Source organism: Pinus tabuliformis, chromosome 4_1 (assembly GCF_031772625.1).
Source record: "Pinus tabuliformis cultivar Carrire ecotype Pingquan chromosome 4_1, CPIR1, whole genome shotgun sequence".
In the NCBI taxonomy this organism is placed as follows: domain Eukaryota; kingdom Viridiplantae; phylum Streptophyta; class Pinopsida; order Pinales; family Pinaceae; genus Pinus; species Pinus tabuliformis.
Genome location: NC_142303.1, coordinates 389,484,474 through 389,500,316, shown reverse-complemented (window position 1 = coordinate 389,500,316; position 15,843 = coordinate 389,484,474). Strand labels below are relative to the sequence as shown.

Sequence of the window (15,843 nt, the reverse complement as noted above, 5' to 3'; positions counted from 1 at the left end):
TATTATTTATACCTTCATCTCTCCTACTTTAAAATTAATGAAATATGTTTTTATAATATATAAACAACAACTCGCACCACCTATTATTACTAAAACAACCTTCATCTAAAATATCTAAATTATATGCTTCTTTCTTCTTCCGTGAGCATAATTTTTATTTTATGCTTAGGCTTTATCGACGATACCTTATTTCTTTTCCAACAAAAGTCTTGAAATTATGGTACAAGGTAATGTTATATGTTTAATTATTAATTGTTCATCTAACTAAAGTTATGTTGTTTCAAGCATAAGTTCTTATTCCATCGATCACTTTTTAAGGTTCTATCTATGCTATGTGAAAGAACAATGCTAAAATATATTATTTATTGCTTAAAATTGGTGATTAATCTAGATCCAATAGTATTCATTTTATAGGTATTGCATTAGGAAATTATAAAATAAATTTAATTAAATAAAAAGTTTAGTTTTAAAATAAATTTAAGTTTCGGAAGATGTTGTGGAAAACATAATGGGTTTTAGAGGCGGATCGGGAACGACTAGGGTTTTGAACAAGGGGCGACACAAGCGAGCTCGTAATGATGGAGGGGCGTGGAGGAGGGAGCTCCACTCCCTCCTACAGTAAAGTGGTTTCAAACAAAAGCAAAGAGACAAGTCTGAACAATTTCAGGAAATCAACGGAGGCAGAGACAAAGACAAACGACACTCAAAAGCCGGAAAGCAACAAATCCCTCGAAAAGGAAGGGACCCACAAGGAGGCGAGGAAGGAAGCGAAATATGGAGACAGTAGTCAGAGAATGGAGAATATATCTACGACGGGACCCTGCAAGCCCAAGTCTAACATCAAACCCTGGGTGGTCTTAAATGATCCTGCATTACAGGTGCACAGGGATCACATGGCAACTTATGCGGTCATATGCAAGTTTATGGGTATATGGCCCATGGAGAAAGCGTTGTACACATGGATAAGAAACAACTGGAAACTGAAGGGAGAAATAAACCTACATGTTGGGGCCAAGGGTTTTTTCACAGTGGTTTTCACTAACCTGAAGGACAAATATAGAGTTTTCGAAGGAGGACCCTACTTCTATGCTGCTACTGGCCTCTACATGTGACCTTTGATGATGAAATTTGTTCCGGAGCGAGAAATGTTCACATCGGTCCTGGTGTGGATTAGATTATGCTCCTCACCTTTAGATTATTGGCTACCAGAATCCTTAAAAGCTATAGGTAAGAAATTAGGGCATTTTATAAAGATTTCAGAGGCAACTCTGCATGGTAAATATACCTCCTTCACTTGTATATGTGTAGAAATGGACTTATCAGGAACACTCCCGGATGAACTCATCCTAGAAGTTTATGATGAGGAATGGGTATAGGAATGATGTCGTAAATGTCATGAACATGGGCACCTCTTTAGAGACTGCCCACTCAACAAAAGGGAGGATAACTTGAAAACCAACATAGGAAAAGACCCCGAAGGTTTCACCAAAGCGGGAGGTAGAGGGAAAGGAGGGGGAAAAAGTACCAAAAGAAACTTAGCGGGAACAAGCTACCAGGTCATAATAGTTTCCAGATTTTAGAAGAAGAGGGGGCAAAAATGGAATGAATAAGGAACCCAAATACATCCATACAGAGAAAGAAAAAGAGGATAGCATGGAAATCATACAGGAATACAATGAACAATAGGAGAACCCACCAAGCACTATGGAACTTGGTAGGGTCCATGAGATGACCCTAAGCGAAGGAGGTACGGAGGACCAAGACCTACAGGAGATTCTCAAGAGGGAGAAACTTGAACTAGAAATGTTTCTAGAGTAGGGAACCAACAAAGGGATTGACTCTCTGCCACAAGAGGAGTTTGATAGAGTACAACAGCTATTCCTCCGAAGGTCTCAAACAAAGGGTGCAGGAGTCAAAAGGAACTACGACAACCAGGAGAACATAGGGGTTAAATCATTGGAGATAACTTCAGGACACTCCTCCAAAAACCCAGGCAAGAAAAGAGGAAGAAAGAGACAAAATGAACTTTTGTCAGAGTGGGGGAAACTCATGATTAATTTAGGTAAGATGAAAGATCTCACTAGTTACTCCTTTATAAACCCATCATTATGAAGCTTATAACTTGGAACATTAGAGGACTAGGAAGTAAAAGAAAACAAAGAAATCTCAGCAACAGAATAAAAGAAGAAAAACCAGACATGGTGTTTATACAAGAAACAAAATTCTCAGTAGACAAGATCAGAGAAATACATAGCAAATGGCTTATCAAATATGAGTACCTAGAAGTCAAAGCAAATAACACAGCAGGGGGAATTCTTACTCTTTGGAATCCTCAGAAATTTGAGATCCTGGATGCTGAAGCATCTAGGAACCACCTTTCAATGGTTATCCAACCTTTGGGGGACAAGGATTGTTACATGATCACAAATGTCTATGGTCCACAACTTCTTGAAGACAAACTCAGGCTCCTCACCTCTCTGGAGGAGTTGAGAGAGAGACACCCAGTAATCCCCTGGATTCTGGGAGGGGATTTTAACATGATCAAATCACTCACAGAGAAAAAAGGAGGGACCAGAATGCTTGGACGAGACTCAATTGCCTTCCAGAACTTCTTAAACAACATGAGATTGGTGGATATGGACATAATAAATGGTACCTTCACATGGAATAACAAGAGAGGAGGAACCTCCCAAGTTGCCTCGAAATTAGACAGATTCATAATCTTGGAGGATCTCCTTCTCTCCAGTCGTATCATGACAACTTTTATCCTTCCTTTTGGAGGTTTGAACCACTGGCCCATCTAGCTAGAAGCCTCATTTATTGGTACCCCGAGGAATAGACCCTTCAGGTTCGAAAATGTCTGGCTCACTCACCTTGACTTCATCACTAATATTGGAAAATGGTGGGTGGAAGACATGCCCACCCAAGGCACAAAAATATTCCTCCTGTAATAGAGACTCAAACACATAAAGCTAAGGCTCAAAGAATGGAACAAAAATGTGTTTAGAAATATTTTTGAAGCTAAAAGAGAAGTGGAGAAAAAATTACAGGAAACTAATCAAACCCTCATCACAGAAGGCTTCACAGAGGAGAGGAAAATGCAAGCAGAATCTCTACAACAAGAATGGGACAATAGATGCTAGCAGAAGGAAATCTTCTGGAGACAGAAATCAAGAGTACAATGGATTAAATAAGGGGAGAAAAATACTAGGTTCTTCCACAAGTCTACCATGAAACGCAGGACAAATAATCAGATCACAAAACTCATAGATCCTCAAGGGAAAGAGATAAATATTCACAAGGAAATGGAATCTGTTTTGGTACAACATTTTCAAAACATAGCATAGGAGACCATGGCAGACAGATATCAATTCACCAAGAGCTTCACTCAGAATATTCCAAAACTGGTTACCAAGGAAGATAACTATAACCTCAACGGGCCAGTAATGGAAGAAGAGGTCAAGGAAGTAATCAAAGAGATGCACAATGGGAAAGCTCCAGGCCTAGATGGTTTTAGTGTAGACTTCTTCAAAGCATGCTGGGATATTGTCAAACAAGACATTCTTGATGTGGTGGAGGACTTGAGAAAATCAAGAAATATTCTGAGAGTGCTTAATGAATCCTTCATAGCATTAATCCCTAATCAGGAAAAAGCCATGAAACCAGACAGATTCAGACCCATAGCTTTATGCAGTGTGGTGTACAAAATCATTTCCAAAGTTGTTGGTAACAGACTCAAACCTCTTCTTCCAACACTAGTGTCAGAGGAGTAGACTGGATATGTGGAAGGTAGACAAATTCTCAATAATATCATTCAAGCTCACGAAGTGGTTCATTCCCTCAAGACCAATAAGCAAGCAAGTATGATAATGCAGCTGTACATAATGAAAGCTTATGATAAGCTAAGCTAGTCTTACATCAGGAAAGTTCTTAAAACTTATGGCTTTGACCACAACTGGATAAAGTGGGTCATGGATCTAGTTACAACAACTAGTTGTTCAATCCTTCTTAATGGATCTCCATCCAGAACCTTCAGGCCATCGAGAGGGCTCAGGCAAGGAGATCCTCTCTCCCCATTCCTCTTCATTCTCATGATGGAAGGATTAGGCAAAGTGATCAATTTAGCCAAGGAGGAAGGGAGAATCAAGGGACTCAAACTTACTCAGAATGGGGACACATTGACTCATCAACAATTTGTGGATTATACTATGCTGCAGGGCATTCCCACAGTCAAGGACGCCAAAGCTTTCAAACAAATCCTGGATGATTTTAGAATGGCTGCTGGCACTGAGGTAAGCCTCACAAAATCGAAAGTTTTCTTTTTTAATACTGATATTTCTGTTCAAAGAAATCTCTCTAGAATTCTCGGCTTTCAAAGAGATCATATTCCCTCCAAATATCTGGGAATCTCTCTCACTAATAAACCTCTGAGTAAGGAAGTGTGGGAGTCAGTTACAAATAAACTGAAGGACAAAGTCAACAACTGGACTAGTAGATCCTTGAATTTAGCAGGAAGGCTAATTCTTACAAAGGCTATTCTATAAACCATTCTAATGTTCATTTTTTCAACCCTTCCTGTCCCAATAGGAGTTTTACAGCAAATCAGGAATATCCAAAGAAAATTTCTTTGGGGTAAAGGAGAAGAGAAAAAGAAATGGGCTCTGGTTGCGTGGGACAAGCTTTACAAACCTAAAACACATGGTGGTTTGGGTCTCCATGACACAGACACTCTAAGAAAAGTTTTGGGGGAAAAACTTTGGTGGAGATGGCTAAAGGAAATGAGAAACCCCTGGGCTAAGATTTGGAAAAAAAAATATGCAACAGACTAGCAAGAAGGAGACCACATTCGAATGACAGGTTACATCAGGGGTTCCCATATTTGGAACAATGCTTGGGAGAATAAAGCCTTAGTTCAGAAACATAGTTTCTGGGAGATAAGAAATGGGAATCTAGCCTGGTTCTGGGAGGACAACTAGTAGCAGGAACACAACCTCTGTAGAGAAGGACTGGACATCATAAAAAATGATACCATTAATAAAGAACTGAAAAGGGTAAGTGAATTTTGGGATCAGTCAAGAGACACAGTTAAATGGAGAATTTGGAAGGTACCAGATTACAGTGAAGAGACCCCTTTGAAGGCCCAAGCTCAAGTTCTTGAAGTGATTTTGGAAAAGAGGCAAATTTTGACTTCAACCTAGAATGATCTACTAAGATGGGGAAACAACAATGGGGGCATATTCAACCTCAAAGAAGCAAAGAGAATAATTGTTGGACTTAATTATCCAAGCCCTAACAAGACTTGGAAATACCTTTGGACCAATCCAGACTGGATGAAGATCAAACTGTTCATGTGGCTGGTACAACATAAAAAGATTATGCCTTGGAAAAATCTCAGAACGAGAGGTTTTTTAGGTCCATCAAGATGCCAGTTATGTGGTCTACAGGAGGAAACTATGGATCACCTTCTCAACCTCTACGCCTTCACCTCCACCTTATGGAATTGAGTGGCCACTATCTTCAACCAAACAGTCAGGAACGAAAATGACATTACTAAAACTATAAAGAATTGGAGGAAAGACTTCTTAGAAAATGAAACAATCAATTTAGCCTGGACTCTGATGCTAGGATTTTTGATCTGGGATGTTTGGAAAGAACGTAACAACAGGATCTTCAAAGCTAAGTCTGGTTCAACACAAAGCATCATGGCTCAGATCTTAAAACAACTCAAAGAAACAGTTAATGCCCTTCTGAAGAAACCTCCTGAGAAACCCCATGGACGATGGGATGCTCACATTCTCGAACTGTTGGGGCTCCAGTCACATGTCCCTCAGGGCATAAAAAAGAAAGCAAGGCACATATCAGAAGGAACGACTTTCTGGCAACCCCCTCCCCATGGATTTTTGAAATTCAACATAGATGGAACCTCAAAAGGAAACCCTGGGGATGCTGGTTACAGAGGACTCATAAGAGATGAAGAGGGCAATATAAAAATCATTTTTCATAGTCATTTGGGTAGGGAAACTAACAACATGGCGGAACTCATGGCCATAGAGCAAGGCTTAGAAATTCTATTTGATCACAATTTACATAACACAATCATAGAGGCAGACCAGAATTAACAATCAATTCGGTCAAAAGGATAGGCAATGGCATAGCCCCAGAAATTTTTTTGAACCACTGGAGACTTTCGCAGGTCTATCACCAAATTAAATCTCACCTAAGAATACTCATAACTCTTAGTTTTGTTCATGTGCGCAGAGATTCCAACAGAGTGGCGGACCGACTTGCTAATGAAGGGGTGATTTTTTCAAGAGGCAACAAGTGCTGCTCGTGGGAGTTGGTTCCTACAAGACAACTTTGTGAGGACTGTTATGCTCTGGCGCGTGCAAATAGGGAGCAACACCAATACATAAAGGGGAAGTAGCTAGTTGAAAATTAAGAAGATGGTTGTTAAGGGTTTAACAAACAGGCTACATGAGAATTGGTATTTTTGGGCCTCACAAATGGACGAAAGGTAGAGGAGTAAGAGTGCGAAACCAAAAGGAGGCACCAACAGTTTGCTAAAGAACATGGTGGTTTTATTACAGTTACAGTGGTTATCGGGCATCTACATTACCATAAGTGGTTTTACTAGAATGCTTCCAATGCCACTAACCATTCTACACGTGGCCCAAGGATGAGAGAGAATACCGCCTTAATTGGGCGGGTATTCCTTGCTCTTCTTTCCAGCCCAATATCCTTCAAAGCTGTTGGATCTAGAGGTTGCAGATCTACGGCTGGAGTTTGTTGTGCTTGTTGGTTAGTGGGACCAGAATGTCTTCCTTGCACATGCCTGCTCAAGAGTGGGTTAAGGGATTTCAGGCGGAACAACTGCTCGATGGTTATCCACCTTGCGGATTCGAACTATTTTCACTGTGGTCTCTATTTCCATATCGGGTCCGCTTATTGGTATTTTTGGGCCCCACAGATGGATGGTAGGCAGAGGAGAAAGAGCGCGAAACCAAAAGGAGGCACCAACAGCTTTGCTAAAGTACATGGTGGTTTTGCTACAGTAACAGTGGTTATCGGGCATCCGCATTACCATAAATGGTTTTACTGAATTGCTTCTGATGATACTAACCATTCTACATGTGGCCCAAGGATGAGAGAGAATACCGCCTTCATCAGGCAGGTATTTCTCGCTTTCTAGCCCGATATCCTTCATAGCCATTGGATCTAGTGGTTGCAGATCTACGACTGAGATTTGTTGTGCTTGTTGGTTGGTGGGACCGAGATATCTTCCTTGCACGTTCCTGCTCAGGAGCGGGTTAAGGGATTTCGGGCGAAACAATTGCTTGATGGTTATCCACCTTGCGGAATCAAATTATTTTCACTGTGGTCTCTATTTCGACATTGGGTCCGCTTATTGACTTTTTGAAGGTTTGGTTTATAAGGTTGCTCGGTTTTGTGGGCCCTTAGCCTGGTTCTCGAGCAGTTGGCTCAAATCCCTAAGCACAGGGTGCTAGTTGTATTTAATGTAACAATTTTTTAGCTTCATATGAATAGAAGGTTCATTTCTTGCTTCAACAAAAAAATAAATAAATTAAAGTTTCAAATTACTTTCCACTTCAATTATTTTTTTTGTTCAGCTTGTAACTCAGCCTTATAATCTAATTTTTTATCTTTCAGCTTGTAACTTATAACCTAAATTAACTCAATATTATAACCTAATTTTAAATTATAGTTTCATGACATTTTTTTCTAGGTCATATAATTTGATTTTTTTTTTTAGCATTATAAAAAGCTTCTTTTAGGTAAAAGACACTGTTTCCATTTCAAAGAGATTTTTCTAATCCATGTCATTTGACGTACTTTTCTCAGCTTTATAAAAAGTTTCTCTAAGTTAAAAAACGTTATTTCTATTTCATTTTTTTTACCATAAATACTTAATAATAATTTGTTAATCTTCGTCTTAATTTCATAAAGTTATATATATATATATATATTAAAAATATGCCTATGGTGTAATTTTTACTTATATGTCTCATCTAAGGAACATTGTCTATGTTAACTTTTATCTTTTTCACTACTTTCCATGTCAACCACTTAGCTATGAAGAGAATCTCTTTTATTGTCTTCCAAATGATCAATAAACCTTTAAATATCACCTTCTCTTTTATATATATTCCTTCATAGAGCCAACTTCTATGTATTTTGCATATTTTATTTTTCTCCATATACCTTCATTCTATAATAGTCTCCACAAGCATGTGTATATTCTTTGAATACCAAATTCTAGTATCTATAGCTCTTTTTTCCACATCACTGATAAAAATGGCTCATTAAAACTTTATGGATGAAGAGTTTAATGACACAAATATCACCTCAATTGGAGCTCATGTGAGGAATTTATTCCTTAAAAAATGACCCACCTTTTTTATCACCATGTTACCGAGTGAATGCCATCTCAAAATCCATTAGTCACACAAGTATAGTTGCATGTGCACTTCCATGGATATTCTATAGGATGCAAAAACTAGGCGATGATTGGGAGTTGAGACATGAAAAAAACCTAGCCCTAAGCCTTGATAGCTATTGGCCATGTTAAATATTGGACTGCTAGTAAAGAAGGAGTTTCCTGTTGATGATATTGCTATTATTCCATAATTGAGAAAAGCATATAGAAGTGTGAAATCAAAGCATAACAAAGGATGTAAAACATCCTCTAGCAAGCATTCAAGCCTGAGTTTAGATGAAAACTCCATAGTTAGTGCACCTTCTTCATAATTGCATTTAATAACTAAGAAGAAAAGAGCAAGATCATAGGCCTTAACTTCTACCTAGGTTCTCCCTATATTGGGTTTTCTGAGGGAACATCTTGTGTTCAATGCATGGATGGTGTGTTATTTCCTCAGTTTCATTCATTTTAATTTTGTTTTACTTTAATGTGTTATTCACTCAATTAGTTGCATTGATAGGTGCTCTATAACCTAGTATGGGGGAGGTGTGTACGTGTAATGTAAAAAAATATGTATGTCAACATTTTTTAATGTCCAGAAATAGGGTGGACATGAAGGTATGTTGGTCAAACTCCTCTTGTAGTAGAGAGTCAATCCCTTTGTTGGTTCCCTAGTCTAGGAACTTTTCTAGATCAAGATTCTCCCTCTCAAGAATCTCTTGTAGTTCGTGGTCCTCTGTCCCAACTTCATTTGGGGTCATATCATGGTCCCTACCAAGTTCCATATTGCTTGGTAGATTCTCCTTTTGTTCGCTGTTTTCATGTATGATTTTCAGGCTGTCCTCTTTTTCGTTCTCTGTGGGATTGATCTCTAGTGCATTGTCCTTTCCATTGTTCCCTCCTTCTAAAATCTCAAAACTGTTACGATTTGGTAGCTTGTTTTCACTAGGTTTCTTTTGGTACTTTCTTCCCCCTCCTTTCCCTCTACTTCCCATCTTGGTGAATCCTTCAGGATCTTTGCCTGTGTTGGTTCTTAGATTATCCTCCATTTTGTTTTGTGGGAAATCTCTAAAGAGGTGCCCATGTTCATGACATTTACGGCATCTCAATGGGACATGTTCATAGTCCACCGCCTGTACCCATTCCTCATCATATACTTCTAGAACAACTTCATCCGGAAGTGCTCCCGATAGATCCATTTCCACACATATGTGGGCAAAGGAGGTATATTTACCTTGCATAGTTGCCTCTAATATTCTTAGAAAATGCCCTAATTTATTACCTATAGTTTTTAAGGATTTAGGCAACCAATAATCTAGAGGTAAGGAGTATAGTCTTATCCATACCGGGACCGATGTGAAGGTTTCTCGTTCCAGAACAAAGTTCATCACCCAAGGTCGCATGTATAGGCCTGTAGTAGCATAGAAGTAGGGTCTTCCTTCAAACACTCTGTCTTTGTCCTCTAGGTTAGTGAAAACCACTGTGAAGAAACCCTTGGACCCTAGATGTAGATTTATTTCTCCCTTTGGTTTCCAGTTGTTTCTTATCCACGTGTACAAATTCTTCTCTGTAGGCCATATACCTATAAGCTTGCATATAATTGTGTAAGTCGCCATGTGATCTCTGTGCACCTGTAGTGCAGGATCATTTAGGACCACCCGGGGTTTAATGGTTGACTTGGGTTTATAGGGTCCCGTTGCAGATTTGTACTCGTTTCTCTGACTACTGTCTCCTAGTCTCTCCTCCCTCCTGACTGCCCCGTGAGTCTCTTCTTGTTCATCGGATTTGCTGCTTTCCGGCTTTTTTGTGTTTGCATTCTTTTTTCCTGCCTCCGTAGGTTTCTTGAATCCATTCAAACTCGTCTCCTTACTTTTGCTTGATACTACATTACTGTAGGAGGGAGTGGAACTCCTTCCTCCTTGCTCCTCCATTGTTACCAGCTCGCTCCTGTTGCTCCCTGTTCTAAACCCTAACTTTGCCCCCCTGCTCCATAAACTTCAACTTCTACCGAACTTGCTAATAAACTTTCAGTGATTATTAAATTTTACAAAGATGTACATACTTTATTTCATTTTGGATTTGAACATGTGAATTTTCAGGGGGAAATAGAGGTTTTTAAGTATTGGACCCACCATACAATATAATAATTTATTTTTAAAATTATATCTAATTAAACACTAAATTGATATATAAAACTCTTTTATTTATAATAATAATAATAATAAGGAAAGAGAAAATATCAAAATTGAAAACATATTTTTTAATTTTTAAAGAAAAAAAAAAGAATATCAAAATTGAAAATTAATTTTTTTATTTCCAAAAACAAATATTTAATTTTTTTCTAACAATTATATAACAAAATATTTAAATTTTAAAAACCAAAATTATTTTTAAAATTCATTAATAAATAAAATATACAAATATATTATTATTTTTTTATTTTTAATGATATGTGACTATAGATAACTGTAATACATTCCCATATTAATATCAAATTATCATTTCTAAAACCAAATACATATCACTCATGTAACATTGTCATCTCTATCAAAATAATATAAAAAACTGAAAACTGAAGAGTGAATCCATATATAAAAAGAGTGGAGTTGTTTATAAAAAACTGAAAACTGAAGAGTGAATTCATATATAAAAAGGGTGGAATTGTTTGGAGCCTGATTTTTTGTGTCTAGAAAAATTTGAGGTGAAATTTTTATTTGTATTATTTAAACTGGTTTTTATTTATTTATTTTATATATGGATTCAGCATTTCCAATAAAAATTTCTTGGACAATTCCATTGTGGAGGAGTTACTCATCAAACTTGTGATTTCAATAAATTCCTGCCTAATTTCAAAAAAATTAAACCAGAAAAACTTCCTAAAAAATATCACTAAAAACAACTAAAACATGGCTATTTCAGCAACAATCCACATCGCTATACTAAACGAATGGCGAGAATTTATACTATGCCATGCTTTACTCGACGCCCATGTTGGGTCTGGGTTCAAAGGCCATGAGATATTGATGACTCCATTGGCGTGTTGGACAGCGGGGAAGGCGAGTCCATGAGTTGTTGCTTAAATTATAGGTAACAACCAAATCTGTGATTACCCTGTCATCTTTATTTGAAACTGATTTGAAGCAGATCCACGTTTGGCCCACTCCTGCGCACTGGAACCAAGCCGACGACCCCATCATATCTTGGTATAACGATGGAGGCATCTTTGTTATCTCCTTCCAGCGAGAGAAGCCTTGCCTGTGATCTTTTTCAAACTCCCAAACAGTAATACTCCTCCTCATATCCCGCCCTTCCAACAATTCCTCCAAGGCTATGGTCGCTGCCACCAGAATCCGCGACCCGCAGGCGATCAAGTATGGCATCGTCGAGGAATTGTTCAGTACTTCTGGAAGCGGTACAAAAAACACAGGTATCCCAGATGCTGCACTAATATCTAAAATCAGCGTGGCCCGCACTCCATATTCAGCCATCAGACAGTACAAGGTATCGTCCAGTACAACCAAGTCCTGAATTACACCCAACTCCCTTGGAAGATTTCCAGCAGTTCTCCATGACTTGGTACACGATTCGTAGATTTCCACCACAGATGATCCTAGACCGCCATGAAGCAACCCCACCGCCACTACTTTGTAGCTGTCACTGTCAGTTTGCACAATGGCTTTGGTGACATGGCGGTTGATTTGAAGTAACATGGGGGGAAGTTTGAAGTGTGTCCTTCTATAAGGATTGTATACGTATGAACAACAACGGCAATAATCAAGACAGTCGCATTCCTTGTCTAGTAACAGAAGGCCTGCAGCTGATCCACGGTGATGGACACTTCTTGATCGTCCCCTGGATATGGAGAAGCAGGGTTTCCAACTGTTTGTGTAAAAACAATAAGCTATGGAAGGAGTAGCAGAAAATATATCGCACACAACCAGCCATGGCCCCCTGTTGGCAGGTGCCCTTGCCCATATGTTACTCATCAATTCGCTAGAAAGTAGTCCTTTCCATTCTTTACAGACGCAGCCAAATTTACAAACAGTTTCCAGAGGCAGCCTACCCAATATATCTAATTTCACATCCTTATTCAACTTATTCCACAACCCCTTGGCTAAATCTGAACACTCCCCATGATTTTCCATAACAGATTGTTTCGCAGCATTGACCCTTTCCCTTTCTTCTAAGGCCATTAATGAATACTGTGAACTGATTCAGAGGAATCCGAGCTTTACAAAATTTCTGAAGGTAAGTGCGAATCCTCGAGGTGTGAACCAAATATTTATACTGTTAACCAGTTCCATGCACATTCAAGACTTACAGTTGGGAGCAAAAGAGTGAAAATTAGAGCATGCTGACTCCCTTTTTTATTTTTGGAAAGTTGATTATATTCCTAGAAAATTTAATGTTGTTATAGAACTAGTTTGTGCTAACTTGAGATATATTCCATGGATATTTGTAGTTTTCTTTTAGTTACGACTTAAATGTGCAGTCTAAAAAAGTGTCAACGTAGCCATGCGAGAATGGATTTGAAAGTGGGTCGTATCAGTTTTTATTTATGGAAAGTTGATTACACGCATGGAAAATTTTATTGTGATTATATAAATTTAGAATTAGTTTAAGCATATACAGTATAATAGTGTCAACTTGTTCATGTGAGAATGGATTTGAAAATCGATGGTATGAGTAGATAATTTTTTATTATTATATAAATTTAAATTGGTTTAAGATTTTTTGTTTTTTTATTGGAGTGATTTTTTTTGAAAAATTTGTAATTTTAAACCGTTATTATTAGATTAAATATAACTTTTTCATAAATGTTATAAATGGCCTAAGTATAATATGGTTTTAGAGACTTAAACCAATTATTTTATAAATGTTTAGTTGGTTACAATTTATTTTAATAAACCTAAACTTAAACCTTTCAATTAAAGAACCAAATTGTTCAAACTTGAATCTTTTAACATTTAATAATTATGACTAATTTCAACAAAAAAAATAATATCCAATAATGTGTATTTGTACCCATGCCATAATATGATTTGAAAATATAACTTATATCCTTCACATGCAAATTAGGATTGAGGAATTCTAGGAAGATTAAGAGAATATTTACATTTATTCGCAATTACACAATTTATAACTTGTAAATAATAGTAAAAAAGTATATTAAGTGAGGTATTATGTGAAAGTTGAAATCCTTTATTATTATACACTAAAAAAATACACTTTCACATAATTCGTACAACAAAAATTTATACATTTATATTGTATAATAAGATAGGCTCAAGCACACACATATAGATAAATATACTATAATTATGTTTATTAAAATTTAAAAACTACACTTTCATATATATATTTTAGAAGAACTTTTACAAATTTTATTTAGTTTTGAGAAAAATATATATATGATCTTTTATTGAAGGATGAGAAATATCTCTCTTTTTTCACAAACCATAAGCAAAATTGATCAACAATTAGTTATTCATTTAGATAAAGATAATTATATCTTTAGCTAAAAGCATAAGAAGCTATCTAAAACTTCTAGTGAATACTATAAATCTTATTTATGAAAAAATATTACTAATAGAAAAAATTATTGGTTTTGGTTTTGGAGAAGTTTGTCTTTTTAGTTTTGATATTATTAGTAAATCTTTCGCCCATATCATAAATTCATTATTATAAATAAACATTTTTGAATTCATATATCTTTCTCTAATAATTTGTATATTTTCTCATTAAATTCTTTGTACATCTCCAAAAAAAAATATATTTTTTTTATTGAATTTCTATGATAAAAATAAATATTTGATTTTCCAACTTACTTGTATATCTCCAAAATAGAATAAAAATATTTTTTATTAAACTTCCATAATAAAAATAAATATTTGATTTTCCAATTTACTCTTACCATTCACGCAATAAAATATTTAATTTTCTAATTTACTTTACCATTCACACAATTAATTATCAACCTAAAATTCCCCATTTTTAAATGTGAGATATTCTTAACACCAACCAACCACTTAGCTTCCTTCTATTATTTATACCTTCATCTCTCCTACTTTAGAATTAATGAAATATGTTTTTATAATATATAAACAACAACTTGCACCACCTGTTATTACTAAAACAACCTTCATCTAAAATATCTAAATTATAGGCTTCTTTCTTCTTCCGTGAGCATAATTTTTATTTTATGCTTAGGCTTTATCGACGATACCTTATTTCTTTTCCAACAAAAGTCTTGAAATTACATTACAAGGTAATGTTATAGGTTTAATTATTAATCGTTCATCTAACTAAAGTTATGTTGTTTCGAGCATAAGTTCTTATTCCATCGAGCACTTTTTAAGGTTCTATCTATGCTATGTGAAAGAACAATGCTAAAATATATTATTTATTGCTTAAAATTGGTGATTAATCTAGATCCAATAGTATTCATTTTATTGATATTACGTTAGGAAATTGTAAAATAAATTTAATTAAATAAAAAGTTTAGTTTTAAAATAAATTCAAGTTTCAGAAGATGTTGTGGAAAACATAGTGGTTTTTAGAGGCGGATTGGGAGCGACTAGGGTTTTGAATAAAGGGCAACACAAGCGAGATGGTAATGATGGAGGGGTGTGGAGGAGGGAGCTCCACTCCCTCCTACAGTAAAGTGGTTTCAAACAAAGCAAAGAGACAAGTCTGAACAATTTTAGGAAATCAACGGAGGCAGAGACAAAGACAAACAACACTCAAAAGCCGGAAAGTAGCAAATCCATCGAAAAGGAAGGGGCCCACAAGGAGGCGAGGAAGGAAGCGAAATCTGGAGACAGTAGTAAGAGAATGGAGAATATATCTACGACGGGACCCTGCAAGCCCAAGTCTAACATCAAACCCTGGGTGGTCTTAAATGATCCTGCATTACAGGTGCACAGGGATCACATGGCAACTTATGCGGTCATATGCAAGTTTATGGGTATATGGCCAAGGGTTTTTTCATAGTGGTTTTCACTAACCTGGAGGACAAAGATAGAGTTTTTGAAGGAGGACCCTACTTTTATGCTGCTGCTGGCCTCTACATGTGACCTTTGATGATGAACTTTGTTCCGGAGTGAGAAACGTTCACATCGGTCCTGGTGTGGATTAGATTATGCTCCTCACCTTTAGATTATTGGCTACCAGAATCCTTAAAAGCTATAGGTAAGAAATTAGGGCATTTTATAAAGATTTCAGAGGCGAATTTTCATGGTAAATATACCTCCTTCGCCCGTATATGTGTAGAAATGGACTTATCGGGAGCACTCCCGGATGAACTCATCCTAGAAGTTTATGATGAGGAATGGGTACAGGCGGCTGACTATGAACACATCCCATTCAAATGTCGTAAATGTCATGAACATGGGCACCTCTTTAGA

General features: G+C 36.8%; 1 protein-coding gene across 1 annotated transcript; it reads right to left on the bottom strand.

Annotated features, from left to right (window-relative positions):
- Positions 1-11,412: 11,412 nt before the first annotated feature.
- Positions 11,413-12,630, bottom strand: LOC149175930 (F-box only protein 6-like). Its single transcript, XM_089421293.1, has one exon. The coding sequence runs from the start codon at positions 12,628-12,630 to the stop codon at positions 11,413-11,415; it is 1,218 nt and encodes a 405-aa protein (XP_089277419.1).
- Positions 12,631-15,843: the final 3,213 nt, after the last annotated feature.

Excerpts from the sequence above, each read along its gene's own strand:
- LOC149175930 (XM_089421293.1), bottom strand. The coding sequence starts at position 12,630 with ATGGCCTTAGAAGAAAGGGAAAGGGTCAATGCTGCGAAACAATCTGTT.